At 46.6% G+C, this 27,248-nt stretch overlaps 1 protein-coding gene across 4 annotated transcripts in view; it reads right to left on the bottom strand.

Annotated features, from left to right (window-relative positions):
* The window catches only part of ggt7 (gamma-glutamyltransferase 7), a 111,975-nt gene extending 85,043 nt beyond the window's left edge, over positions 1-26,932 (bottom strand). For 2 of the 4 annotated variants that reach the window (XR_013500310.1, XM_078236810.1), the window contains exons 1-5: positions 26,700-26,932; positions 6,053-6,279; positions 3,205-3,356; positions 1,489-1,606; positions 135-202 (exon numbers count right to left, since the gene is read on the bottom strand). Coding sequence is in view for 3 of the 4 variants with exons in the window: in XM_078236810.1 (XP_078092936.1) it covers positions 135-202; positions 1,489-1,606; positions 3,205-3,356; positions 6,053-6,279; positions 26,700-26,871 (737 nt within the window). In the remaining variant the exon portion in view is untranslated. Of the gene's footprint in view, positions 1-134; positions 203-1,488; positions 1,607-3,204; positions 3,357-6,052; positions 6,280-12,194; positions 12,293-12,395; positions 12,520-26,699 lie in introns of those variants that run through there. The other 2 variants (XM_078236812.1, XM_078236811.1) reach the window with 2 other exon arrangements.
* Positions 26,933-27,248: the final 316 nt, after the last annotated feature.

Raw genomic sequence — 27,248 nt, 5'->3', positions numbered from 1 at the left:
CAAGATGTCAGTGTTCCACATCTTAACCAAACTAATTAAGAGGAACCAAGTATTTGGAAACAATTCAAACACACATTGAGGTGGTCATGGAACAGAAATCTCTATTATTAAATGTTCTCCGGTACGATGTTTACCTGCCATAGAGTTGGTGGGCCTGGTGAAATCCTTGTAACATACCTGGGACAGCTACCAAGAGACCAGGCTGCATAGAGAAAGAAAGAAGACGTCACCTACGTATACTGGAAAACTGTTAAGACTAACCCTTTATCCAGGATTTTATTCAGAAAATGTTCAATTTTCTTCAAAAATACTGTCCTCTTTAAATGAAGGGCAGGGCACTAATCTCCTCGGACATCGCTGTGGCTGCTATCAACAATTCTCGCTGGCTGTCCCACCATGGATGAGGCCTCAGGGAGAGAAGAATCCATCTGGTCAATGGTTTCCACAGGTAGTTCTAGTAAAGAAATTGGAACATTTTCCCTCCCCTATATAGGGCAAAAGCCCAGATGTAAATGGCAAACAAAACTGTAATTTAAACTCCAAACTCCGAATTGGAAGTCAATGTTTTGGATTGGTAACAATCAAATTATCCTGGAGTTTCAAATCCAACATCACACCTTCAGGTGATGTCCTGAAGGCTTGAGTTCATTTATAAGGGCATAAAAAATTGCAATAAAAGTATAGAGTGATATCATAGAAACATAGAAGATAGGAGCAGGAGGAGGCCATTCGGCCCTTCGAGCCTGCTCCGACATTCATCATGATCATGGCCAATCGTCCAACTCAATGGCCGAATCCTGCTTTCTCCCCATAACCTTTGATCTCATTCACCCCAAGTGCTACATCCAGCCGCCTCTTAAATACATTCAATGTTTTGGCATCAACTACTTCCTGCGGTAATGAATTCCACAGGCTCATCACTCTTTGGTCTCCTCACCTCCGTCCTAAATGGTCTACCCTGAATCCTCAGACTGTGAACCCCTGGTTCTGGACTCCCCCACCATCGGGAACATCCTCCCTGCATCTACCCTGTCTAGTCCTGTTAGAATTTTATAAGTCTCTATGAGATCCCCCCCTCATTTGTCTGAACTCCAGGGAAAACAATCCTAACCTAGTCAATCTCTCCTCATACATCAGTCCTGCCATCCCCGGAATCAGCCTGGTCCTTACAGGGTTATGACCATGGACTGCATTCTCAAGTGAATATAGTTCGACGTGTTTGTAGAAACATTTATCATTTACTTCCAAACTGTTTTTATTCCCTTCTATAGACATTGACATATCATGCGTCATCTCTTAAAGGGTTAACAGATAGCTTCTCCCCGCCATACATAAAGCACAAGTCAGCACTTACCAGGATGCGTGCAGCATTAACCATTATCTTTTAATTTACAGTTTGTTTCTATCATCTGTATATCAAAGTTGCACATTGTAACTGATGGAACTCCCTCGAATAAACACAAACACAAGGCAAGCAGCAACGCAAACCTTGTCCTCCCAGCTGTGCACGAACATCTGCTCCTCAACTTCTGCTGGAGCTGTCTCTCGGAAGTCAATGATGAAGCTTTCATTCTTCCGGATATCATGAACTAACATTACACCACCCCTGGAAAAAAGGAACAGTGAGAAAGGGGCATCATTCCTGCAAATGAACCACATTCAGACACTTGTATATTTTATCCATAGATATCCACCATCCTTCCGTCTAGGAAGGGTGATGGACAGGGAGAAAAACAATCTATTTCCGGTGGACTGTCTTCACTTGGCGCACCTTTGCTGATGGGGGAAGAGGCTATTCCTTGAGAGGCAGGTTCTGCCGCAAGAGCTGCTTCCAAGTATCACTGTGGGTTGTTATTTTTGGTATTGGTGCGTGTTGCCATAGCCTCTGCTCAGGATGGCAATGCACGCTTGTCCACAGGAGGTGTCACCATTTTCCTGTCATCAGCTGGTGACTCTCCAGTTGCAACAGTCAATGTTTAGTGCCTTGGTGTCACGCTTACAAACATCCTTGAAGCTCAGCTATGGGCATCCCACTGGTTGCCTGGCTCCAGCTACCTCGCCACGCAGAAAGTCCTTGGGTACATGACCATCTTCCACTGATGTCCTGTGGACGTGCCTGAGCAAACAAAGCTGCCTCTGTTTGATGACAGTAAGTAGTCTCACAACACCAGGGTAAAGTCCAACAGGTTTATTTGGTAGCATGAACTTTCGGAGCGTTGCCCCTTCATCAGGGGCAACGCTCCAAAAGCTTGCGCTGTGAAATAAACCTGTTGGACTTTAACCTGGCGTTGTGAGACTACTTGCTGTGCCCACCCCAGTCCAACGCTGGCAACTCCACATCTGTTTGATGAGTGTCATTTATTTACACATTTATTGGTGTCACAAGTAGGCTTATATTCACACTACAGTGAAGTTACTATGAAAATCCCCTAGTCGCCACACTCCGGCGCCTGTTCGGGTACACTGAGGGAGAATTTAGCATGGCCAATGCACCCTAACCAGCACGTCTTTGGAACGTGGGAGGAAACCGGAGCACCCGGAGGAAACCCACGCAGACACGGGGAGAACGTGCAAACTCCACACGGACAGTGACCCAAACCGGGAATCGAACCCAGGTCCCTGGCACTGTGAGGCAGCAGTGCTAACCACTGTGCCAGCGTGCCAAACAAACGTGGGAGCTCAGCCTTTACGAGGACTGCCACATTTGTCCTTTTGTCTCGCCAGGATATACCCAGAGAGCGAAGATGAAAATAGTCTCTCCTGAGAGATACTGGCAGACTTGCTGGGCGGGATGTTATGGCCTTGCTCGAGCGAGACCAGAAATTCCTGCCCGAGGTCAACGGACATTTCTGTTGTCCGCCCCTCGCCCGCTCTGATTCCGTGGTGGGCGAGGCGGTAGAGTTCTAGCAGTTTGAGTTTTTCTGGTGCCCCCCCCCGATCTCATCTCCACGCCAGCTCGGAGATTGGCAACACGGTGCCAGCTTTATTGAATTATGAGCCATTTTTGAACCAATTAGGATTTGGGCTGAGATTTACTTCACTTTTGCGACAACTTGCGTGTCTATAGCATCTTCAGTGTGGAAAACGTCCAGCTGGCTGAAGAAGGGAAGGGATTCAAAGACATACGACCCATGGTAAAACAACAATTTTGTGAATAAACATGAGTATTTTCATTAGTGACTCTGTAATACCTGCAACACCTACCCTCCAATTCCAGAGCTGTGGGGATGAATTATTCCCAAGCATAATGCGGACACAATTGCTGCATCCACAGAAGAGCCATCGCGGTTCAGTATTTCGGTACCAACTGTGGAGCAATGGGCCTCATCTGTAACCACTGCACCTTGGTGAAAGATCTACATGGAACAAGAGGGGAGCACAGAGTCACAGAGGCAAAACTTTCCCAGTTTATGACTTTTAAAAATTCATTTGTGGGACATGGGTGTCGCTGGCTGGCCAGCATTTATTGCCCATCCCTCGTTACCCTGGGACAGTTGGGATACAACCACATTGCTGTGGATCTGGAGTCACATGTAGGTCAGACCAGATAAGGACGGCAGATTTCCTTCCCTAAAAGACATTAGTGAACCAGATGAGTTTTTCCAACAGTCGACAATGGTTTCATGGTCATCAGTAGATCCTTAATTCGGAATATTTTTTATTGAATTCAAATTGCACCATCTGCCGTGGCGGGATTCGAACCCAGGTCTCCAGAACACTAGCTGTGTTTCTCAATTAATAGTCTAGCGATAATACCACTAGGCCACCAACTCCCCTGTTACTCATTCAGTTTCTGAAATATTGCCATCTCTACTTCATTCTCGATGGGAATACAGATTGGGGCACAACAAGTTTTTGAAATCACCCCATTGGTACCCAGTAAAAATCCTGATATTTTGTTCTGGATATCCCCAGGAAAATGATGCTCGGCTTAGGGACACTTCCCCTTTCTTAATACGGCAGTGTGTGCCAGGTGTTGAGCGCAGTTTTGGGCCCCATATCTAAGGAATGATGTACTGGCCTTGGAAAGAGTCCAGAGAAGGTTCACAAGAATGATCCCTGGAATGAAGAGTTTGTCGTATGAGGAACGGTTGAGGACTCTGGGTCTGTACTCATTGGAGTTTAGAAGGATGAGGGGGGATCTGATTGAAACGTACAGGATATTGCAAGGCCTGGATAGAGTGGACATGGAGAGGATGTTTCCACTAGTAGGAAAAACTAGAACCAGAAGATACAACCTCAGGCTCATGGGATGATCCTTTAAAACAGAGATGAGGAGGAATTTCTTCAGCCAGAGAGTGGTGAATCTGTGGAACTCTTTGCCACAGAAGGCTGTGGAGGCCAGGTCATTGAGTGTCTTTAAGACAGAGATAGATAGGTTCTTGATTAATAAGGGGATCAGGGGTTATGGGGAAAAGGCAGGAGAATGGGGATGAGAAAAATATCAGCCATGATTGAATGGCAGAGCAGACTCGATGGGCCTAGTGGCCTAATTCTGCTCCTATGTCTTATGGTCTTGTGGCCTAGCCAAATCTGAACCTTCATTCCCTATGAACTAACTTGCACTCCCTGGTGTCCAAGTAGGTAAATAAATAAACAAGAGGTTTTGAGATGAATGAGAATCTTGGAGAGCTGGACCTCCCATGGCATTCAGATATACTCTTCTAGGGATATGGGAGCAGTAAGGATATTGCAAAAGGGGATAGGTTGGAGGGAAACAAAAGAGACAGCAGAGGTATACTTTCCAGGAAGTGTAAGAGAGAGGAGAGCACACACATTTCCTCCAAGTCAGCTCTGGCACTGTGGTAACAGTCTTACCTCTCAGTCAGAAGGTCATGGCTTCAAGTTTCACTGCAAGGGACTTTGAGCACACGGTCAGAGCTGACATCTCCCGTGCTGTATTGAGGAGGGGGGGGGGGGGCGCTGCAACATTAGAGGTGACGATTTTTGAAAGGGACGTTCAACCAAGGCCTTCTCAGTTCCCTCAGTTGGATAGAAAAGATTCCGTGGCACTATGTTAAGGAAGATGGTATGTTGGCCTTCATAGCGAGAGGATTTGAGTACAGGAATAGGGATGTTTTACTGCAATTGTATTGGGCATTGGTGAGGTCACAGTGGAGTACTGTGTGCAGTTTTGGTGTCTTTATCTGAGGAAGGATGTCCTTGCTATAGAGGGAGTTCAGCGAAGGTATACCAGGCTGATTCCTGGGATGGCAGGTCTGTCATATGAGGAGACTAAGTCAGTTAGGATTGTATTCATTGGAGTTTGGAAGAGAGAGAGGGGATCTCATAGAAACGTATAAAATTCTAACAGGGTTAGACAGGGTAGATTCAGAAAGAATGTTCCCAATGGTGGGGGAGTCCAGAACTAGGGGTCATAGTTTGAGGATAAGGGCTAAACCTTTTAGAACTGAGGTGAGGAGAAATTTCTTCACACAGAGGGTGGTGAATGTGTGAATTCACTACCACAGAAAGTAGTTGAGCCCAAATGCTGCATGATTTCAATAAGGAATTAGATATAGCTCTTGGGGCTAAAGGGATTAAAGAGATCTGGAGGGGATGGTGGGATCAGGATATCAAAATTGATGATCAGCCATGATCAAAATGAATGGCGGAGCACACTTGAAGGGCCAAAAGGCCTACTCCTGCTTCTAGTTTCTATAGTTCTAAGAGCAGGTTGGTTCATCATAGAATCCCTACAGTGCAGTAGGAGGCCATTCAGCCCATCGAGTCTGCACTGACCACAATCTAACCCAAGCCCTATTCCCGTAACTTCCCTGTACCTTGGCTAACAGTTATTCCTCAACCAACATCCCCAAACGGATAGCGTGGCCGCCACCAGATTGCTGTTTGTGGGATCTTGCTATGTGCAAACTGGCCACAGTATCTTCAAATGCTATAATCATGACCACACTTGCTTAATTGGGCATAAAGCACTTTCGGGTGTCCCAAGGTCGGGAAGCTCAACGACAAGCCTCTCTTTTAGTTTGTGGGGTCGGTAAAAACCTTCAGGTGAACTTTTTCCTTTCGCCGTTACAGGCAGTGCAGTTACCTGTGGGTCTCCAAAGTAGATCTGCAAGATCAAGGCCACAGTGACGCCAGTCGCAAACGTTAAGCAGGCAGTGATGATAACGGTCAAACCATCCTGCCGACAGGTGCAGTCGCCAGAAAAAGGGTCCTTGCTGGTCACGCGTAATGGAGACATCTCCTGACTGCCCATCTCAGAGGAGGAGGAGGGCAGGCGCTGAAGGCGGGCTGATTTCAGGAACAAGTCAGGATCTACAAAAGATAATTTATAAAGTTTAGTTTTGGGTTTTTTTTACCCCATTGATTTTCTACAACAGCGATGTACGTGTACAAGACTGGCAACCCTGCACAAATGGAGACCATTCTTCCATTTTGGAAGAACTAATGTAGGGAGGAGTTATACAATAAATGGCAGAGCCATCAGGAGTATAGAAACACAGAGGGACCTGGGTGTGCAAGTCCACAAATCCTTGAAGGTGGCAGCACAGGTGGAGAAGGTGGTGAAGAAGGCATATGGTATGCTTGCCTTTATAGGACAGGGTATAGAGTATAAAAGCTGGAGTCTGATGTTGCAGCTGTATAGAACGCCGGTTAGGCCACATTTGGAGTACTGCATCCAGTTCTGGTCGCTGCACGACCAGAAGGACGTGGAGGTTTTAGAGAGAGTGCAGAGAGGGTTTACCAGGATGTTGCCTGGTATGGAGGGTCTTAGCCATGAGGAGAGATTGGGTAAACTGGGCTTGTTCTCCCTGGAATGACGGAGAATGAGGGGAGATCTATTAGAGGTGTACAAAATTATGAAGGGTATAGATAGGGTGAACAGTGGGAAGCTTTTTCCCAGGTCAGAGGTGACGATCACGAGGGGTCACGGGCTCAAGGTGAGAGGGGCGAGGTATAACTCAGATATCAGAGGGATGTTTTTTACACAGAGGGTGGTGGGGGCCTGGAATGCGCTGCCAAGTAAGGTGGTGGAGGCAGACATGCTGGCATCGTTTAAGACTTACCTGGATAGTCACATGAGCAGCCTGGGAATGGAGGGATACAAACGAATGGTCTAGTTGGACCAAGGAGCGGCACAGGCTTGGAGGGCCGATGGGCCTGTTTCCTGTGCTGTACTGTTCTTTGTTCTTTGTTCTAAGACTATAAATCTCACAGAATTTATTGATTTGATTTATTATTGTCACGTGTATTAACATACAGTGAAAAGTATTGTTTCTTGCGCACTATACAGACAAAGCATACTGTTCATAGAGAAGGAAAGGAGAGAGTGCAGAATGTAGTATTACAGTCATAGCTAGGGTGTAGAGAAAGATCAACTTAATATAAGGTAGGTCCATTCAAAAGTCTGATGGCAGCTGGGAAAAAGCAGGAAGGTTTCACGGAATGTATCCGACATATTTTTGTCCTTAACTTGATCAATTGCTTTAGCTGGAATAATGGAAGCCAAAAAAAGTTAGTAATTAAGTCAGATCAAAGAAGGATCATTATTCACTGAAAATATTTCCAGACAAAAAAAATATTTAATTACTTTGATTTGATTTATTATTGCCACATGTGTTAACATACAGTGAAAAGTATTGTTTCTTGCGCATTCTACAGACAAAACATACCGTTCATAGCGAAGGAAAGGAGAGAGTGCAGAATGTAGTGTTACAGTCATAGCTAGGGTGTCGAGAAAGATCAACTTAATGCGAGGTAGGTCCAATCAAAAGTCTGACAGCAGCAGGGAAGAAGCTGTTCTTGAGTCAGTTGGTACGTGACCTCAGACTTTTGTACCTTTTTCCCGACAGAAGAAGTGTTTGTTTGATGCTATAGGCAAATTGCTCCTAGCTGAAGTCCCTCTGCCTCACCTCCCTACCTCTCACTGGTATTCAGCTTTGCTCTGGATTCAAAGAATCAAAGAAGGGAAAAAACAGACTAGGCTGAGCAGGTTGCATACAATATGAATGGGCTGGTGGGAATTGACATTAACAAGCATCTGGTGCCCTCTGACAAATGACAAAACACAAAGTAGTCATCCACACAAACGGCAAAGACCATTTTGTCTCCCAGACAGTGCATCAACAATCTTTCCTCCCCAAGGGCAATCTCACAATGGAACAAGTTACCAAAGGAAATAGTCACAGACCCATCAGCCAACTCTTTAAGTTAGATTATTTCCATTTAAAAAGTGATCATCAGAACTACCATCTCAGTTCCCAAAGGAGAAAATGCTGGAAAATCTCAGCAGGTCTGGCAGCATCTGTAAGGAGAGAAAAGAACTGAGGTTTCGAGTCCAGATGACCCTTTGTCAAAGCTTTGGGCTTTGACTTTGACAAAGACTTTAGGGCTATGACAAAGGATCATCTGGATTCGAAACGGCAGCTCTTTTCTCTCCTTACAGATGCTGCCAGACCTGCTGAGATTTTCCAGCGTTTTCTCTTTTGGTTTCAGATTCCAGCATCCGCAGTGATTTGCTTTTATTTTTTTTCTACCATCTCAGTTGGCCGTTTAGTTCGCACTACCCATATAAATGTTGGCGGAATACAGATATTATTCAGTGATGCTGACACAACTAAAATAGAAGGCGAAAGGGTATAGAGGTTGTGGCATTGCCATGATTGTTCATCATCCTCATTTTTATTACACTTTCATGCAATTGTTTTATTCACAGCTCCTCACGTAGCAAACACAACTGTACGGAGTTTCAGAGCTGATAAAGTCATCAGTATTCAAAACCAGAGCATGGACTTGAGGGACAAATTTAAATAAAGTTAAAATGTATTTATTAGTCACAAGTAAAGCTTACATTAACACTGCAATGAAGTTACTGTGAAATTCCCCTAGTCGCCACACTCCGGCGCCTGTTCAGGTCAATGCACCCTAACCAGCACGTCATTCAGACTGTGGGAGGAAACCGGAGCACCCGGGAGGAAACCCATGCAGACACGGGGAGAACGTGCAAACTCCGCACAGACAGTGACCCAAGCGGGGAATCGAACCCTGGTCCCTGGCTCTGTGAGGCAGCAGTGCTAACCACTGTGCCACCAAATGTTGAAAATCAAACAAAAACTGTAAAGTATAAGCCTCACAGCAGGCCAATGAGTACCTGACAGACAGAGAGAATAATGTTTCAATTGTGACCCTGCAGAAAGGAGAAGAGAGATAAAAATAGAAAGACAGTCACAGAGATAGATTCAAGAAAAGAAAGGCTCTGAGGCAGAGAGGAAGAAACACCAGATCTGTCGAGGGACAGAGGCAAAGTGATCTATAACAGATTGCACATATTAAGGGGCCAGATTATACAGACTTCTAGGTCCCTGGGATGTCTGGTTGACCTTGTGTAATGTAACCAGCTTTAAAGTTTATCATTTATTATGAAAGTTTATTCATTATTATTGTCACTAGTAGGCTTACATTAACACTGCAATGAAGTTACTGTGAAAATCCCCCAGTCGCCACACTCCGGCGTCTGTTCAATTACACTGAGGGAGAATTTAGCATGGCCAGTGCACCCTAACCAGCACGCCTTTCAGACCATGGGAGGAAACCGGAGCACCCGGAGGAAACCCACGCAGACATGGGGAGAACGTGCAGACTCCGCACAGACAGTGACCCAAGCCGGGAATCGAACCTGGGTCCCCCGGCACTGTGAGGCAGCAGTGCTAACCACTGTGCCACATGCTGTGCAGAGTATACAGGTGGAGTTAAAAGATTTTATGCAAGTTTCAGAGGTTAATTAGCCATGCAAGGAAGAAGACAAGTGCAATTTTAACCAACTAGATAACCACATGAACAGACTGGGAATAGAGGGATACAAAAGAATGATCTAGTGGGCACATAGCATGGGTAGCACAGTGGTTAGCACTGCTGCTTCACAGCTCCAGGGACCTGGGTTCGATTCCCGGCTTGGGTCACTGTCTGTGTGGAGTTTGCACATTCTCCTCGTGTCTGCGTGGGTTTCCTCCGGGTGCTCCGGTTTCCTCCCACAGTCCAAAGATGTGCGGGTTAGGTTGATTGGCCATGCTAAAAATTGCCCTTAGTGTCCTGAGATGTGTAGGTTGGAGGGATTAGTGGGTAAATATGTAGGGATATGGGGGTAGGGCCTGGGTGGGATTGTGGTCGGTGCAGATTCGATGGGCCGAATGGCCTCTTTCTGTACTGTAGGGTTTCTATGATGAGCGGCGCAGGCTTGGAGGGCCGAAGGGCCTGTTCCTGTGCGGTATTGTTCTTTGTAATGGCTTACACACTGTGGAAAAGAAATATAACTAACCTAATACATGAGCAATATAGTGCCTAAAAATGCAGCAACACAGAAAATGGAAGTGCTAATTTTAGAGAAGTTAGTTTAGTAAATTCATGAAACTGGGAGGAGGAAGCAAAACCAAACTTGTTAAAATTAAAGGCTTTATAATTCATTCTTGGAGAAGCCTCGTTAAATTTAAATGCACCAATGCCTGTATATGAAGATTTATTTTTACAATTCCCATGTATAAAGCACATTCACCATAGAAAGAATTTAACGTGTTACACATAGAAGCGCATGTCAGTGAATTCCCATGCCTGTTACACATGTGGAGAGCGAGAGAGCACATACATGTGTATAAATAACAATCACTGCTCTTCATTTGTTGTGTGATGTGGTAAGTTGCTTTGTAAACAGTAAACTGAGCCTAAAGTGTGGTCAAAATGAATGCTTTCCGAAGAGAGGACACTGCCCGCGAACCATCCAAAAACCCGCTAACCAGGAGTAGCTGCAGAACCTGCTATTCAGGGTTAAGACTAATCAGACGAAGCCTATCATTAGGCAGAGAGAAGGCCCCAGCGACTAGTGTAAAGTGTAGGGCTTTCTGCAAAGACCCCAAGGTTCCATATTATTACAGCAACAATGCAATCTGAAAGCAGGAGGTCATATTACAGCTAATGCAATGTGCGTGTGTGTGTGTGTGCGTGAGAGAGAAAACCCTGTTCCATAGCTATCGACTCCATCCCTCTCCTTGGCAACAGTCTGAGACTAAACAAGTCTCTTTGCAACCTTGGCTTCACATTTGACACCAATGCAAACCTCCGATCGCATATCATGCCATTGCTAAGGCTGCCTATTTTCCACCTCCGTAACATCGCTCAACTTCACGCCAGTCTCAGCACGTCTACTTCTAAAATCCTAATTCATGCCTTTGTTACCTCTAGCTTTGATTATTCATAGAAACATAGAAGATAGGAGGAGGAGGAGGCCATTTGGCCCTTCGAGCCTGCTCCGTCATTTATCACGATCATGGCTGATCGTCCAACTCAATAGCCTAATCCTGCTCTCTCTCCATAACCTTTGATCCCATTCGCCCCCAAGCGCTATATCCAGCCGCCTCTTGAATACATTCAATGTTTTGGCATCAACTACTTCCTGTGGTAATGAATTCCACAGGCTCATCACTCTTTGGGTGAAAAAATGTCTCCTCATCCCCGCGCATTTACCCCTGCTAATCCTCAACCTGTCACTGCCTCTAACATCCTGTATGGGTCCCAGTCTCCCAGTTAGTGCTCATTCCAGCCAGGGCCCAGCTGTCTCATTGTTTCTCAAACACAGCCTACCTGTTCTCTGTCAACTCCAGCATCCAAACTCTACATTTCCTCATTCCCTCCCAGCTTTGTGGTTACCTCAAGTCTCTCACTCCCTGCTATTTCAGGCCTGAGCTTCCATTCCTGCTGGGCAGACCTGCACCTATCGGAGTCATTGTTACTCAAGCAACACAATAGCAGGAGGGAAATTATAGAGGCTACCCTGAATCCTCAGGCTGTGACCCCTGGTTCTGGACTCCTCCACCATCGGAAACATCTTCCCTGCATCTACCCTGTCTAGTCCTGTTAGAATTTTGTAAGTCTCTATGAGATCCCCCCTCATTTGTCTGAACTCCAGCAAAAACAATCCTAACCTAGACAATCTCTCCTCATACGTCAGTCCCGCCATTCCCGGAATCAGCCTGGTAAACCTTCGCTGCATTCCCTCAAGAGCAAGAACATCCCTCCTCACAAAAGGAGACCAAAAACTGCACACAATACTCTAGGTGTGGCCTCACCAAGGCCCTGTATAATTGCAACAACACATCCCTGCTCCTGTGCTCGAAACCTCTCGCAATGAAGACCAACATACCATTTGCCTTCTTTACCGCCTGCTGCGCCTGCATGCTTACCTTCAGCGAATGTGCATCTGCCTGCTCTCCCTCATTCCAACCTCCGTAAACGTGGGGTCGTCCAAAGTGCCTCTACCCTCGTCTGAACTTGCAGCAAGTTCCCCCAGTATCCCCCGTGCTCGCTGACCTATCCTGGTTCCCAACCAAGCAATGACTTGATCTGAAAACTCTCATCCCGTTTCAACATCCCCCACTCCCTACCTCTGGAATGTGCTCCGGCCCCGTATCTCTCCAGGATACCGACGTTCTTCTAACTCTGCCTCTTGTGCATTCCAATATTAATCACTTCACCACTGGTGGCTGTGCCTTCAGGAAATTCTAGAATATCTTCCTCATCCCTCTCTCGCTTCCCTCCTTTAAGACACACCTCCTTGAACAAATATTTGGTCACCTGACAGAATATCTCCTTGTGATTTGAAACATACTTTGTTTTTGCGATGCTCCTGTGAAGCAGCTCAGGATCTTTTATGGAGCAATATACAAGCTGTCGCTAAAATTGTTACTTCACTTCAAACGGTCATTTCTTTATAAACAATTATATCTATTTGATTACCATGATTGTATTATGGGGCAGCACGGTGGCACAATGGTTAGCACTGCTGCCTCACAATGCCAGGGACCCGGGTTCGATTCCAGCCTCGGGTCACTGTCCGCGTGGAGTCTGCACGTTATCCCCGTGTCTGCGTGGGTTTCCTCCGGGTGCTCCGGTTTCCTCCCACAGCCCAAAGATGTGCGGGTTAGGTGGATTGGCCATGCTAAATTGCCCCTTAGTGTCAGGGGGTTAGCAGGGTAAAGGATGGTTACAGGAATAGGGCCTGGGTGGGATTGTGATCGGTACAGACTTGATGGGCCAAATGGCCTCCTTCTGCACCGTAGGGATTCTATGATTACAGGAGGTGTGATAGAAACTTGTATCTTCCTCTCTCCATCCCTGTTCATTGGTTTTCTGAGATCTAATGGACTGTGGTACACTGAATGCAACATTAGTCACTTCGTTAGCAGAGGCCAATTTCTAATGGTAATCAAATAGATATAATTTCTAATTTAAGCTTCCTTCCTGAGGAATCTAAGCACAGCTCCATGTGTATAAAGTATAAAACAAAGTAGGCCTTGCAAAATGGGCAGCTCACAATCACTTTCTCAAGGGCAATTAGGGATGGCCTAGCCAATGATGCCCACATCCTGTGAACGAACAAATGTTTAATGACTTCCGAATTCTTTTGCCCTATTTTCCTGACCTTTGTCTTCTCTGCAGATTCATAGAATCGCTCCAGTACAGAAGGGGGCCATTTGGCCCATCAAGTGTGTACGGATCACACTCCCACCCAGGCCCTATTCCCATAAATCCACACATTTACCCTGCTAATCCTCAACCTGCCACTGCCTCTAACATCCTGTATGGGTCCCACTCTCCCAATTAGTGCTCATTTCAGCCCAAGCCCCAGCTGTCTCATTGTTTCTCAAACACAGCCTGCCTGTTCTCTGCTAATCCCAGCACCCCGTTTCCTCATTCCTCCCAGCTTTGTGGTTACCTCAGGTCTCTCACTCCCTGAAACCCCAGGCCTGAGCTTCCATTCCTGCACCTATCGGAGCCATCGTTACTGATGCAACACAATGGCAGGAGGGAAATTATAGAGGCTCGAGGAGAAAGCATCTCCCTTTGCATTTATTTGCAATGCAGGGCAGGTGAGATAATTCATAAAGGTTCATAGAATCCCTATAGTGCAGAAAGAGGCCATTCAGCCCAATGAGTCTGCACCGACCACAGTCCCACCCAGGCCCTATCCCCGTAAACCCACATATTTACCCTGCTAATCCCCCTGACACTAGGGTCAACTTAGCATGGCCAATCAACCTAACCCTCACATCTTTGGACTGTGGGAGGAAACCGGAGCACGCAGAGGAAAAACAAAGGGACTTGTGAGTCATTGTTCAAGATTCTCTTAAGGTTAACGTGCGGGTTCAGTCGGCAGTTAGGAAGGCAAATGCAATGTTAGCATTCATGTCGAGAGGGCTAGAATACAAGAGCAGGGATGTACTTCTGAGGCTGTATAAGGCTCTGGTCAGACCCCATTTGGAGTATTGTGAGCAGTTTTGGACCCCATATCTAAGGAAGGATGTGCTGGCCTTGGAAAGTGTCCAGAGGAGGTTCACAAGAATGATCCCTGGAATGAAGAGCTTGTCGTATGAGGAACGGTTGAGGACTCTGGGTCTGCACTTGTTGGAGTTTAGAAGGACGAGGGGGGGATCTTATTGAAACTTTCAGGATACTGCGAGGCCTGGATAGAGTGGACGTGGAGAGAATGTTCCCCGTAATAGGAGAAACTAGAACCAGAGGGCATAACTTCAGGCTAAAGGGACGATCCTTTAAAACAGAGACGAGGAGGAATTTCTTCAGCCAGAGAGTGGTGAATCTGTGGAACTCTTTGCCGCAGAAGGCTGTGGAGGCCGGGTCATTGAGTGTCTTTAAGACAGTGATAGATTAATAAGAGAATCAGGGGTCATGGGGAAAAGGCAGGAGAATGGGGATAAGAAAAATATCGGCCATGATTGAATGGCTGAACAGACTTGATGGACCAAGTGGCCTAATTCTGCTCCTATAACTTATCGGAAACCCACACAGACACAGGGGAGAACGTGCAAACTCCACACAGACAGTGACCTATGCCGGGAATCGAATCCGGGTTGCTGGCGCTGTGACACAGGAGTGCTAACCACTGTGCCGTCGTGCCGCCTACAAGAACTAGCAGGTCAGAGCAGTCTGGCTTCAGGTATGGTATCCCAGAAAAGGAGAAAGTGAGAAAGTCTGAAAAAATAACAGAGGGGGAAAACGTGCAGAAAAAAAGGGAATGGGGGAAGTACAGAAACCTGTAGGGATGGAAAAGGAGAGAGTAATCAACTGAGAGATTGTGAAAGGAATGAGGCATGGCCACATCAACATGTAGTATTCTCTCACGTGGCTGATTTTAAACACAGCTACTTTCTTGCTTTCTCCCTTAAGGCTAATTCGTTAAATTATATTAAATGCCTTTCAAATCTAATGAATAGCGATCCCAACAGATTTCACTTCGCATTGTTATGATTCTGAGCTGGTTGTGATTTTTTGGACGGGTGGCATGGTTCCAAATTTGGCAACAGTATGACGGTCACAAACTCACAGATCACAAATAGGCAATTAACAGAACGGCAGTGAATGGAAAGTAGGCCCCTCAGAAACAACAACCCCTTAACGTTTGCCTAAAAAAATTGGTCTCAAACGTTCGACTTTTACTTAAGTCTCTCCAGTCTGAACTCAGAGCCAGTCTCAGTAAGTAAACGTAAGGTGGCATCATGTCCATTGGCGCACTGCAGAGCAGCAATATTGGGGCGACACGGTGGCACAGTGGTTAGCACTGCTGCCTCACAGCGCCAGGGACCCGGGTTCGATTCCCGGCTTGGGTCACTGTCTGTGTGAAGTCTGCACGTTCTCCCCGGGTGCTCCGGTTTCCTCCCACACTCCAAAAATCTGTGGGTTAGGTTGATTGGCCGTGCTAAATTGACCCAAGTGTCAGGGGAATTAGCTAGGGTAAATATGTGGGGTTACGGGGATAGGGCCTGGGTGGGATTGTGGTCGGTGCAGACTCAATGGGCCGAATGGCATCCTTCTGTACTCTCAGGATTCTATGATTATAAAGACCAGTTCCTGGTATAGAATGTGAAGGCGAGGAAAGGGATTGCAACCCTCAAAACGCATCAAATTTCAACAGACCTTCATATGGCCCAAGATGAAAATGGAAAACACTGTGGAAGGAGATCGGGAGAAATAGTTCCTGGTCAAGAAAAGCAATTCAGTTGTCTCTGTCAGCGAGGACAATCTTGCAGCGTGCAGGTTTGGCAATAACAAAATGAGTAGGCCATGAGATCACAGATGATCTTTATCTCAACTCCATTTACCCTCTTTGGTTCCAGAACCTTTTTAAAGTTTATTTATTATTATCACAAGTAGTCTTACATTAACACTGCAATGAATTTACTGTTGCCACATACTCGTGCCTGTTCGGGTTACACCGAGGGAGAATTTAGCACGGCCAGTGCACCCTAACCAGCACGTCTTTCAGACTGTGGGAGGAAACCGGAGCACCCGGAGGAAACCCATGCAGACACAGGGAGAACATGCACTGACAGTCACCCAAGCCGGGAATTGAACCCGGGTCCCTGGCACTGTGGGGCAGCAGTGCTAACCACTGTGCCACCCTTGTTCATTCTTGAGTTACAAAAATCTATCAATCTGAGTTTTAAATTTTTCAATCGACGCCTAACCTCAGCAGCTGCTTGGAGGAGAGAGTTCCAGATTTCACCTAACCCTGATACCTCCGAACAATCTGACTCTAATATATGCCCAACGAGAGAGAGCAATGATTTGATTTATTATTGTCACATCTATTGGAATACAATGAAACGTATTGTTTCTTGTGCACTATACAGACAAAGCATACTGTTCATTGAGTACATAGGGGAGAAGGAAAGGAGGATATAATGTTACAGTCACAGTTAGGGTGCAGAGAAAGACCAGCTTAATAGAAGGTAGGTCCAGTCAAAAATCTGATGGCAGCAGGGAAGAAGCTATTCTTGAGTCGTTTGGTATGTGACCTCAGACCTTTGTATCTTTTTCCCGACAGAAGAAGGTGGAAGAGAGAATGTCTGAGGTGTGTGAGGTCCTTGATTACGCTGGCTGCTTTGCCGAGGCAGCGGGAAGTGTAAGCAAAGTCAATGGATGGGAGGCTGGTTTGCGCGATGGATTGGGCTACACTCATGACCTTTTGTAGTTTCTTGCAGTTTTGGACAGAGCAGGAGCCATACCAAGCTGTGATACAACCGGAAAGGATGCTTACTATGGTGCATCTGTAAAAATTGGTGACAGTCATAGCAGACATGCCGAATTTCCTCAGCCTCCTGAGAAAGTAGAGGCATTGGTGGGCTTCAACGATGCTTCTTGAAGCAGTCAAGGAATGAGGAATCTTGATTAAATAAGAAGAAACAGTTTCCAAGCCCTCTGGGCCGATAATGAGAGGACAAAGATTTAAGAGCATTCGCAAAAGAAAAGAGGCAAGGAGACTTTTTTTGAAAAACACAGGGGAGTGGATATAATCGGGAATGCACTGCCTGAAAGGCGAGTGGAACCAGATTCAACTTTCAAAACACAACTGTTTTCTTTTATCTTATCATGAGATATGGACACTGCTGGCTAGGCTGGTACTTATTGCCCATCTCGAATTACCCTTGGGTGATGGCGAGCTGCCTTCTTGAACCACTGCAGGCCAAATGTGTAGGTACACCTACAGTGCTGTTAGGAAGGATATTCACTCTTTTACAACTGGAGAGAAGTACAAAACACAGAAGCAATAAGAATAGGAGCAGCCACTCGAGCCTGTTCCGCCAGAGGTGCAGTGCAGAGTGGACTGCCCGGCTCACCTAGGGGAGTGCATGTGGAGAACCACTGAGAGCAGTGTGAAAATCATCAGATAAATCTACATCTACATAGATCTCAGGCACCCTGGACATTCTCTCTTTCACCTTCTTCCATCGGGAAAAAGATACAAAAGTCTGAGGTCACGTACCGACCGATTCAAGAACAGCTTCTTCCCTGCCGCCCTCAGACTTTTGAATGGGCCTACCTCATAGTAAGTTGATCTTTCTCTACACCCTAGCTATGACTGTAACACTACATTCTGCACTCTCTCCTTTCCTTCTCTATGAACGGTATGCTTTGTCTGTATAGCACACAAGAAAGAATACTTTCCACTGTATATTAATACATGTGACAATAATAAATCAAATCAAACCACTTACCCAGCTGAACCTGTCTGAAGTAGAGCTGTCCAGTGCCTGTTATTGTGGAAGAAATGGGTGAGACCAAGAAACTCTGGTGAACAGTTAATTTTTCCCTAAAGTCTTGTGGAGTCCTGCTCTGCTGACAGTATGGAATACCTGAGCAAGATCGGAGATAAAGAGGTTCCCAACTGCAATGTGCTTCTGGATAGACTTGCTCTGCAGTTGATGGAGCCTTTTAAGTATGACCCTAGCAAAGGCCTTCCACAAGATGCTGAGGAAGGAGATACCCCTGTGGTTGCTGCAGCATCAACTGTAGCTTTTATTTTGGTAGAGCACAATGATTTTTGCATCATCCATCCCCTGTGGAACGGATAAAAGCAAATTACTGCGGATGTTGGAATCTGAAGCCAAAAGAGAAAATGCTGGAAACTTTCAGCAGGCCCGGCAGCATCTGTAAGGAGAGAAAAGAGCTGACATTTCGAGTCCAGATGACCCTTTGTCAAAGCTGTCCAGCACAGTAGGAATAGGTCGTAAAGGTGTGACAATAGATGGGGCTTTGTGATTGAGCAGTTCAGCTGGGATTTCATCCTTGCCAGGTGTCTTTCTGTTTGCTCAGTAACCTACGGCCTTCGTGAGCTCAAATGACGAAGGTTCTTCACCAAACTCATCCATGTCAAGAAGCTATGGGAGGGTGTCAGTCTCAGACTAGGAGATTCCGTGTCACAGGAATACAGCTCATGGTTTTGTATCAATGATAGACGTTATCTCTGAGTAGGTCTCAAATCAACCCTTGCTGCGGGTTACCAAAAATGATGCATTTGGAGCATCAAAGCTCCTTCACAGCGGCTTCTGGACTCACAACACCTACCACTAGACAGACAAAGGCAGCAGATGCATAGGAATACCACCAGATTCACAGTTCCATTCTGACCTGGAAATATATCGCCATTCCTTCACTGTCACCGTGTCAAAGTCCTGGAACTCCCTTCCTAACAGCACTGTGGGTGTACCTATGATGTGGAGATGCCGGCGTTGGACTGGGGTAAGCACAGAAAGAAGTCTCACAACACCAGGTTAAAGTCCAACAGGTTTATTTGGTAGCAAATACCATAAGCTTTCGGAGCACTGCTCCTTCGTCAGATGGAGTGGATATCTGTTCTCCAACAGTGCACAGACACAGAAATCAAGTTACAGAATACTAATTGGAATGCAAATCTCTACAGCCAGCCAGGTCTTAAAGGTACAGATAATGTGGGTGGAGGGAGCATTCAACACAGGTTAAAGAGATGTGTATTGTCTCCAGACAGAACAGCTAGTGAGATTCTACAAGCCCAGGAGGCAAGCTGTGGGGGTTACTGATAATGTGACATAAATCCAACATCCCGGTTTAGGCCGTCCTCATGTGTGCGGAACCCACATTATCTGTACCTTTAAGACCTGGCTGGCTGTAGAGATTTGCATTCTAATTAGTATTCTGTAACTTGATTTCTGTGTCTGTGCACTGTTGGAGAACAGATATCCACTCCATCTGACGAAGGAGCTGTGCTCCGAAAGCTTATGGTATTTGCTCCAAATAAACCTGTTGGACTTTAACCTAGTGTTGTGAGACTTCTTACTGGGTGTACCTATGTCACAGGGGTAGCAGCAGTTCCCAAAGGCAGCTCACAATCACTTTCTCAAGGGCAATGAGGGATGGGCAATAAATGCTGTAAGAGTTTTAACAACACCAGGTTAAAGTCCAACAGGTTTATTTGGTAGCAAATGCCCTGCATTTGCTACCAAATAAACCTGTTGGACTTTAACCTGGTGTTGTTAAAACTCTTACTATGTTTACCGCAGCCCAACGCCGGCATCTCCACACAATAAATGCTGGCCTAGCCAATGATGCCTACATCCTGTGAACGAACAAATGACTTCCAAGCATCATTGACACCAGCATTGTTTCTTTTGCCCTATTCTCCTGACCTTTGCCTTCGCTGCAGATTCATAGAATCCCTACAGTACAGAAGGGGGCCATTTGGTCCATCGAGTCTGTACGGATCACACTCCCACCCAGGCCCTATTCCCGTTAATCCACACATTTACCTTGCTAATCCCACAGTAACTAGGGTCAATTTATCATGGCCAATCAACCTAACCTCCACATCATTGACTGTGGGAGGAAACCGGAGCACCCGGAGGAAACCCATGCAGACACAGGAAGAATATGCAAACTCCACACAGACAGTGACCCAAGGCCGGAATTGAACCCGGGTCCCTGGTGCTGTGAAGCAGCAGTGCTAACCACTGTGCCACCGTGCTGCCCCCAATATATGGAAGGAGCCTGCTGCACACTAGGTCAGACAGAAAGCTCTACAATTTATCAAAACTGAAAACAAAGCCAAAAATGCACTGTGACTTGATCAGACAATCCTCCATGCTGATAACGCTGCATGAGTCATCCACAGGGAAACACATCTACAAAGACTCATGGACATAAATAAAAATTCCAGAGATGTGGGCTTCGCTGGCTACATATTTTAATGGCCAGTTCAGTTAACGTCCTGGTCAAGGATAACCCCAGGTTGTTGGTAGTGGGGGATTCAGTGACAGCAATGCCATTGAATTATTTTCTGTTCATTCATGGTTGGGCCAGCATTTATTGCCCATCCCTATTTGCCCTTGAACTGAATGCATTTTCTAAAGAGCCAACCGCATTGCTGTGGCTCTGGAGTCACATGTAGGCCCAGACCAGATAAGGACGGCAGGTTTCCTTCCCTAAAGGACATTAGTGAACCAGATGGGTCTTTACAACAATTGGCATTAGACTTTTAGAGCAAAGAAAATGACAGCACAGGAACAGGCCCTTCGGCCCTCCAAGCGTGCACCGACCATGCTGCTCAAGTGGTGTTCAACATGGAGGAGTACTGATTCATCAGCTGAGGGGATCCGGGGGAAGTAATGTGGTAATCAGCAGGAGGTTTCCTTCCCCTCAATTCGCACCTGGGTCCCCAGGAGGGGGTGGCACGGTAGCACAGTGGTTAACACTGCTGCCTCACAGCTCCAGGGACCTTGGTTCGATTCCCAGCTTGGGTCACTGTCCGCGGGGCGTTTGCATGTTCTCCCCATGTCTGTATGAGTTTCCTCCGGGTGCTCCGGTTTCCTCCCACAGTCCAAAGATGTGCAGGTTAGGTAGATTGGCCGTGCTAAATTGTCCCTTAGTGTCCCGGGATGTATAGGTTAGAGGGATTAGCAGGGTAAATGTGTGGCGATAGGGCCTGGGGTGGGATTGTTGTCGGTGCAGACCCGATGGGCTGAATGGCCTCCTTCTGCACTGTAAGCTTCCTTTGTTAATGTTTCTATATTACCCGGAATCTCTGGATTACTAGCCCAGTGACAACACCATTAAACCACCGCCTCTCCCATGGCTGTAACTTGTTCTCACTGATTTGTAAGCATCAAGGCCATGGGACAAGATGTTCCAGATCCACTCCTGGTCACACTCAATGAAAACCCATTGGAATTGGTGAGCAAATCCTGCCATGTCGGGTCCACAATGACAGAAAATCTGTCCCTTGATACTGAACTTGACGTGTGCAGAGGGAAAACAACTACCACCTTTAGTCAACTCACAAAACATGGAATAACATCAAGCTGAGCCTTAGGACCAAGCTGATGGTTTACAACTAAAAAAGCAATAAGGGGGGAGAAGATGAAATATGAGTGTAAGCTAGCTAGTAATATAAAAGAAGATAGAAAGAGTTTTTTTCAATATATAAAAGGTAAGAGAGAGGCAAAAATAGCCATTGGACCACTGGAAAATGAGGCTGGAGAAGGAATAATAGGAAACAAAGCAATGGCAGAGGAACTGAATAGTTACCTTGCATCAGTCTTCACGGTGTAAGACACCAGTGGGATGTCAGAGCTCCAGGAGAGTCAGGGGGCACAGGTGCTTGTAGTGGCCATCATTAAGGAGAAGGTTCTGGGGAAACTGAAAGGTCTGAAGGTGGATAAATCACCTGGACCGGATAGACTACACCCCAGGGTTCTAAAAGAGATAGCTGAGGAAATTGTAGAGGTATTGGTGATGATCTTTCAGGAATTATTGGAGGCAGGGAGGATCCCAGAGGACTGGAAAGTAGCTAATGTAACTCCGCTGTTTAAGAAGGAAGGGAGGCAGTAGACAGGAAATGATAGGCCAATTGGCCTGACTTCAGTCATTGGCAAGATTTTAGAGTCCATTATTAAAAATGAGATCACGGAGTACTTGGAAGTGCATGATAAAATAGGGCTGAGTCAGCACGGTTTCGTCAAGGGGAGTTCATGTCTGACAAATCTGTTAGAGTTCTTTGAGGAGGTTAGGTAATGCATTTTGGAAGGTCTAATAAAGATAGGATATATACAGTAATGGCAGAACCCTTAACAGTATTGATGGGCAGAGGGATCTGGGTGTACAGGTACACAGGTCACTGAAAGTGGCAATGCAGGTGGAGAAGGTAGTCAAGAAGGCATACGGCATGCTTGCCTTCATCGGCCGGGGCATTGAGTTTAAAAATTGGCAAGTCATGTTACAGCTTTATTGAATCTTAGTTAGGCCACACTTGGAATATAGTGTTCAATTTTGGTCGCCACACTACCAGAAGGATGTGGAGGCTTTGGAGAGGGTACAGAAAAGATTTACCAGGATGTTGCCTGGTATGGAGGGCATTAGCTATGAGGAAAGGTTGGAGAAACTTGGTTTGTTCTCACTGGAACGACGGAGGTTGAGGGGTGACCTGATAGAAGTCTACAAGATTATGAGGGGCATGGACAGAGTGGATAGTCAGAGGCTTTTTCTCAGGGTGGAAGAGCCAATTACTAGGGGGCACAGGTTTAAGGTGCAAGGGGCAAGGTTTAAAGGAGATGTACGAGGAAAATTTTTTTTTTTTTTACACAGAAGGTGGTGGGTGCCTGGAACTTGCTGCCGGGGGAGGTAGTGGAAGCGGATACAATAGTGAGTTTTAAGGGGCGTCTGGACAAATACATGAATAGGATGGGAATAGAGGGATATGGTCCCTGGAAGGGTAGGGGGTTTTAGTTCAGTCGGGCAGCATGGTCAGTGCAGGCTTGGAGGGCCGAAGGGCCTGTTCCTGTGCTGTAATTTTCTTTGTTCTTTAGATAAAGGAGAACCAGTGGATGCGATTTATTGAGATTTCCAAAAGGCCTTTGACAAGGTGCCGCATAGGAGACTGTTAAATAAGTTAAGGGCCCATGGTGTTAAGGGTAAGATCCTGGCATGGATAGAGGATTGGCTGACTGGCAGAAATCAGAGAGTGGGGATAAAGGTGTATTTTTCAGGTTGGCAGCCGGTGACTAGTGGTGTGCTGGGACCACAACTTTTCACAATATACATTGACGATTTGGAAGAAGGAACTGAAGGCACTGTTGCTAAGTTTGCAGATGATACAAATATATGTAGAGGGACAGGTAGTATTGAGGAAACAGGGGGGCTGCAGAAGGACTTGGACAGGTTAGAAGAGTGGGCAAAGAAGCGGCAGATAGAATACAATGTGGAAAAGTGTGAGGTTATGCACTTTGGAAGGAGGAATGGAGGCATAGACTATTTTCTCAATAGGGAAATGCTTAGGAAATCAGAAACACAAAGGGACTTGGGAGCCTTTGTTCAAGATTCTCTTAAGGTTAACGTGCAGGTTCAGTCGGCAGTTAGGAAAGCAAATGCAATGTTAGCATTCATGTCGAGAGGGCTAGAATACAAGAGCAGGGATGTATTCTGAGGCTGTATAAGGCTCTGGTCAGACCCCATTTGGAGTATTGTGAGCAGTCTTGGGCCCTGTATCTAAGGAAGAATCTGCTGGCCATGGAAAGAGTCTAGAGGAGATTCACAAGAATGATCCCTGGAATGAAGAGCTTGTCATATGAGGAACGGTTAAGGACCTCGGGTCTGTACTCTTTGGAGTTTAGAAGGACGAGGAGGGATTTTATTGAAACTTACAGGATACTGCGAAGCCTGGATAGAATGGATGTGGAGAGGATGTTTCCACTAGTAGGAAAAATTAGAACCAGAGAGCACAACTTCAGGCTAAGGTGACGATCCTTTAAAACAGAGATGAGGAGGAATTTCTTCAGCCAGAGAGTGGTGAATCTGTGGAACTCTTTGCCACAGAAGGCTGTGGAGGCCAAGTCATTGAGTGTCTTTAAGACAGAGATAGATAGGTTCTTGATTAATAAGGGGATCAGGGTTATGGGGAAAAGGCAGGAGAATGGGGATGAGAAAATTATCAGCCATGATTGAATGGCGGAGCACACTCGATGGGCTGAGTGGCCTAATTCTGCTCCTATGTCTTATGCTCTTATGAGGCTTGTGTTCACTGTATGGCTCTGAAAGGGCGGCATCGTGGCACAGTGGTTAGCACTGCTGCCTCACAGCGCCAGGGACCCGGGTTCAATCCAGCCTCGGGTCACTGTCTGTGTCGAGTTTGCACATCCTCCCTGTGTCTGCGTGGGTTTCCTCCGGGTGCTCTGGTTTCCTCCCACAGTCCAAAGATGTGCGGGTTAGGTTGATTGGCTGTGCTAAATTGACCCTAGTGTCAGGGGATTAGAAGGGTCGATATGTGGAGTTATGGGAATAGGGCCTGGGTGGGATTGTGGTTGGTGCAGACTCGATGGGTCGAATGGCGTCATTTGCACGGTAAGGTTTCTATGGAAACATGGACACTTCACAGATGTCAAAGAAAGAAGCTGAACAATTTTCATCTTTGCTCTCTGGGTATATCCTGGCGAGGCTAAATGCTGAATGTGGCAGTCCTCACAAAGGTTGAGCTCCCACATTTGTCAACATTCATCAAACAGGGACAGCTTTGTTTGCTCAGGCATGTCCACAGAACATCAATGGAAGATGGTCATGTACCCAAGGACTTTCTATATGGAGCCAGCTGAGCATAGGACACCCAAGGATCAAGAATACTGGCAAGTGTGACACCAAGGCCCTAAACATCAATCATCACACCCGAGAGTCAAGAGACAGAGGAAAATGGCAACACTTCCTGTGGGTTGGCATACCCCACCACAAAGACCAGTGACTTGGCAACAGGCACCAATGCTAAAAACAAGCCAAAATGACACTTCACACAAAAAGAGAATGAAGAGCAGGAGTAGACTACATGATCTGTCAACAAAGAACAAAGAACAGTACAGCACAGGAAACAGGCCCTTCGGCCCTCCAAGCCTGTGCCGCTCCTTGGTCCAACTAGACCAATCGTTTGTATCCCTCCATTCCCAGGCTGCTCATGTGACTATCCAGGTAAGTCTTAAACGATGTCAGCGTGCCTGCCTCCACCACCCTACTTGGCAGCGCATTCCAGGCCCCCACCACCCTCTGTGTAAAAAACGTCAAACCCGTTTTGTCATTCAATATCATCATGGCTGGTTTTGGGTTTCAACTCCACTTTCCTGCCCACTCCCCAGATTCCCCAAGGGACCAAAAATCTCTTTATCCCAGTCTTAAACGTATTCAATGAAGCATCGACAACCCTCTGGGGTGAAGAACTCCAAAAATTCACAACCTCTTCACAGAATCCCTACAGTGCAGAAGGAAGCCATTCGGCCCATCGAGCCTGCACTGACTCTCCAACAGAGCATCCCACCCAGACTCTAACCCTGTAACCCCATGTATTTACCCTGATAATCCCCCTAACCTACACATCCTCGGACACTTGGGGGCAATTTACTATGGGCAGTCGACCTAACCCTCACATCTTTGGACTCTGAGAGGAAACCGGAGCACCCGGCTGCCTCACAAGCGCCAGGGAACCGTGTTCAGTTCCAGCTTAGGGTCACTGTGTGGAGTTTACACGTCCCCCCCCCGTGTCTGTGTGGGTTTGCTCAGGTTTCCTCCCACAGTCCAAAGACCATAGAATCCTACGATGCAGAAGGGGCCCTTCAACCCATCGAGTCCGCACCGACACATTAGAAACATCTGAACTGCCACCAGGGAGTGCTGGATTGTCCATGCTAAATTGCCCCTTAGTATCGGGGGGGGGGGGGGGGGGGGGGGGGTTATCAGGATAAATGCATGGGGTTACGGGGATAGGGCTTGGGTGGGATTGTTGTCGGTGCAGGTTGGATGGGCCGAATGGCCTCCTTCTGCACTGTAGGGATGGTATGAATATTTCTGACAGTACGACAGATGTGATCTGGCCAGAACACTGTGCAACCGGCCCTTATTGCTGCACCCTTTGCAATAAAGCCTAGCGTGCCACTTGCCTCCCGACTGTACTTGCATGCTAATTACACTGGAAGCTGCAATTATGGCACTGAATGGCAGCATCATCCATCAAAAATGGAAGAATATCAAGGGCGGCTACCTGGTTCAATTAGACTAACAAATCAATGCTTGTTCGGTCACACTGTCAAACAATACAGCAGCAGTCAGGCCAGTAATCCCAAAAGGGGTTAACTTCACAGCCCTGGAGGAGGAGGTGTTAAAGCCAGTATGCAGGCATTTCCTTGTCGATCCGCCTCCACCTGTCTACATAATCTTACATTTCAACATCTGATACCCACATTAACCTCACGCCTAAATTAATAAACAACCCCATTAGAAAATACATATATATTTACATGTAACAGAAACAGACACGTTAACACATCACATCAATAGCATGTTTACACCTGCACAACATGTCACAGTGAAATGATGCACTGGCTCCCACCAACCTGTCGTGTCCGGGTCGCAGAGAGACGAGTCGTCCTCCTTGCGGTACCGCAAGACATTGTCGGTGGAGCCGGCATCTTCTTCGGGCAGCCGGGGGAAGCTGGTGATGCTCATGTAATCTACCGGCGAGTAGGCCCCGAGGTTGGTCTCTTGCCCGGCGTCTTCCTCTGCCATGGTGCACCTTTGTCCCTCTCCTCTCACCTAACCTGCCTGCTTCGCCCCCTGGAGAGAGTTGCGAGGCGGTGGGGGATAGATACAAGGCTGAAGCAGCAGTGGATCCCTCCTTGAAGTGCTTCCAGTCTGGGTTCTCTCTGCGATTCACTGTCGCTTTGTCTGTATCAATGTTGCCTTTTTTAAAAAAAAACACAAGATCTGTAAAACCTGCCTTGCAGGAAGTCGGGGAAAACCGTGACCGCAGGTTAAATGCCAGAGCTAAGACTATTTTCTTTCTATAAAACCAGAAAAATCAAGTGGGCGGGGAGCTTCAAATATCAGTGGTTCAGATAAAAAGCGTATGAATCAGGTGACAACCTCAGCCTTATGCACACCCA

Source organism: Mustelus asterias, chromosome 20, assembly GCF_964213995.1.
Source record: "Mustelus asterias chromosome 20, sMusAst1.hap1.1, whole genome shotgun sequence".
NCBI classification, from domain to species: domain Eukaryota; kingdom Metazoa; phylum Chordata; class Chondrichthyes; order Carcharhiniformes; family Triakidae; genus Mustelus; species Mustelus asterias.
The sequence above is the reverse complement of the archived record's forward strand: the minus strand, read 5'-3'. Positions and strand labels throughout refer to the sequence as shown.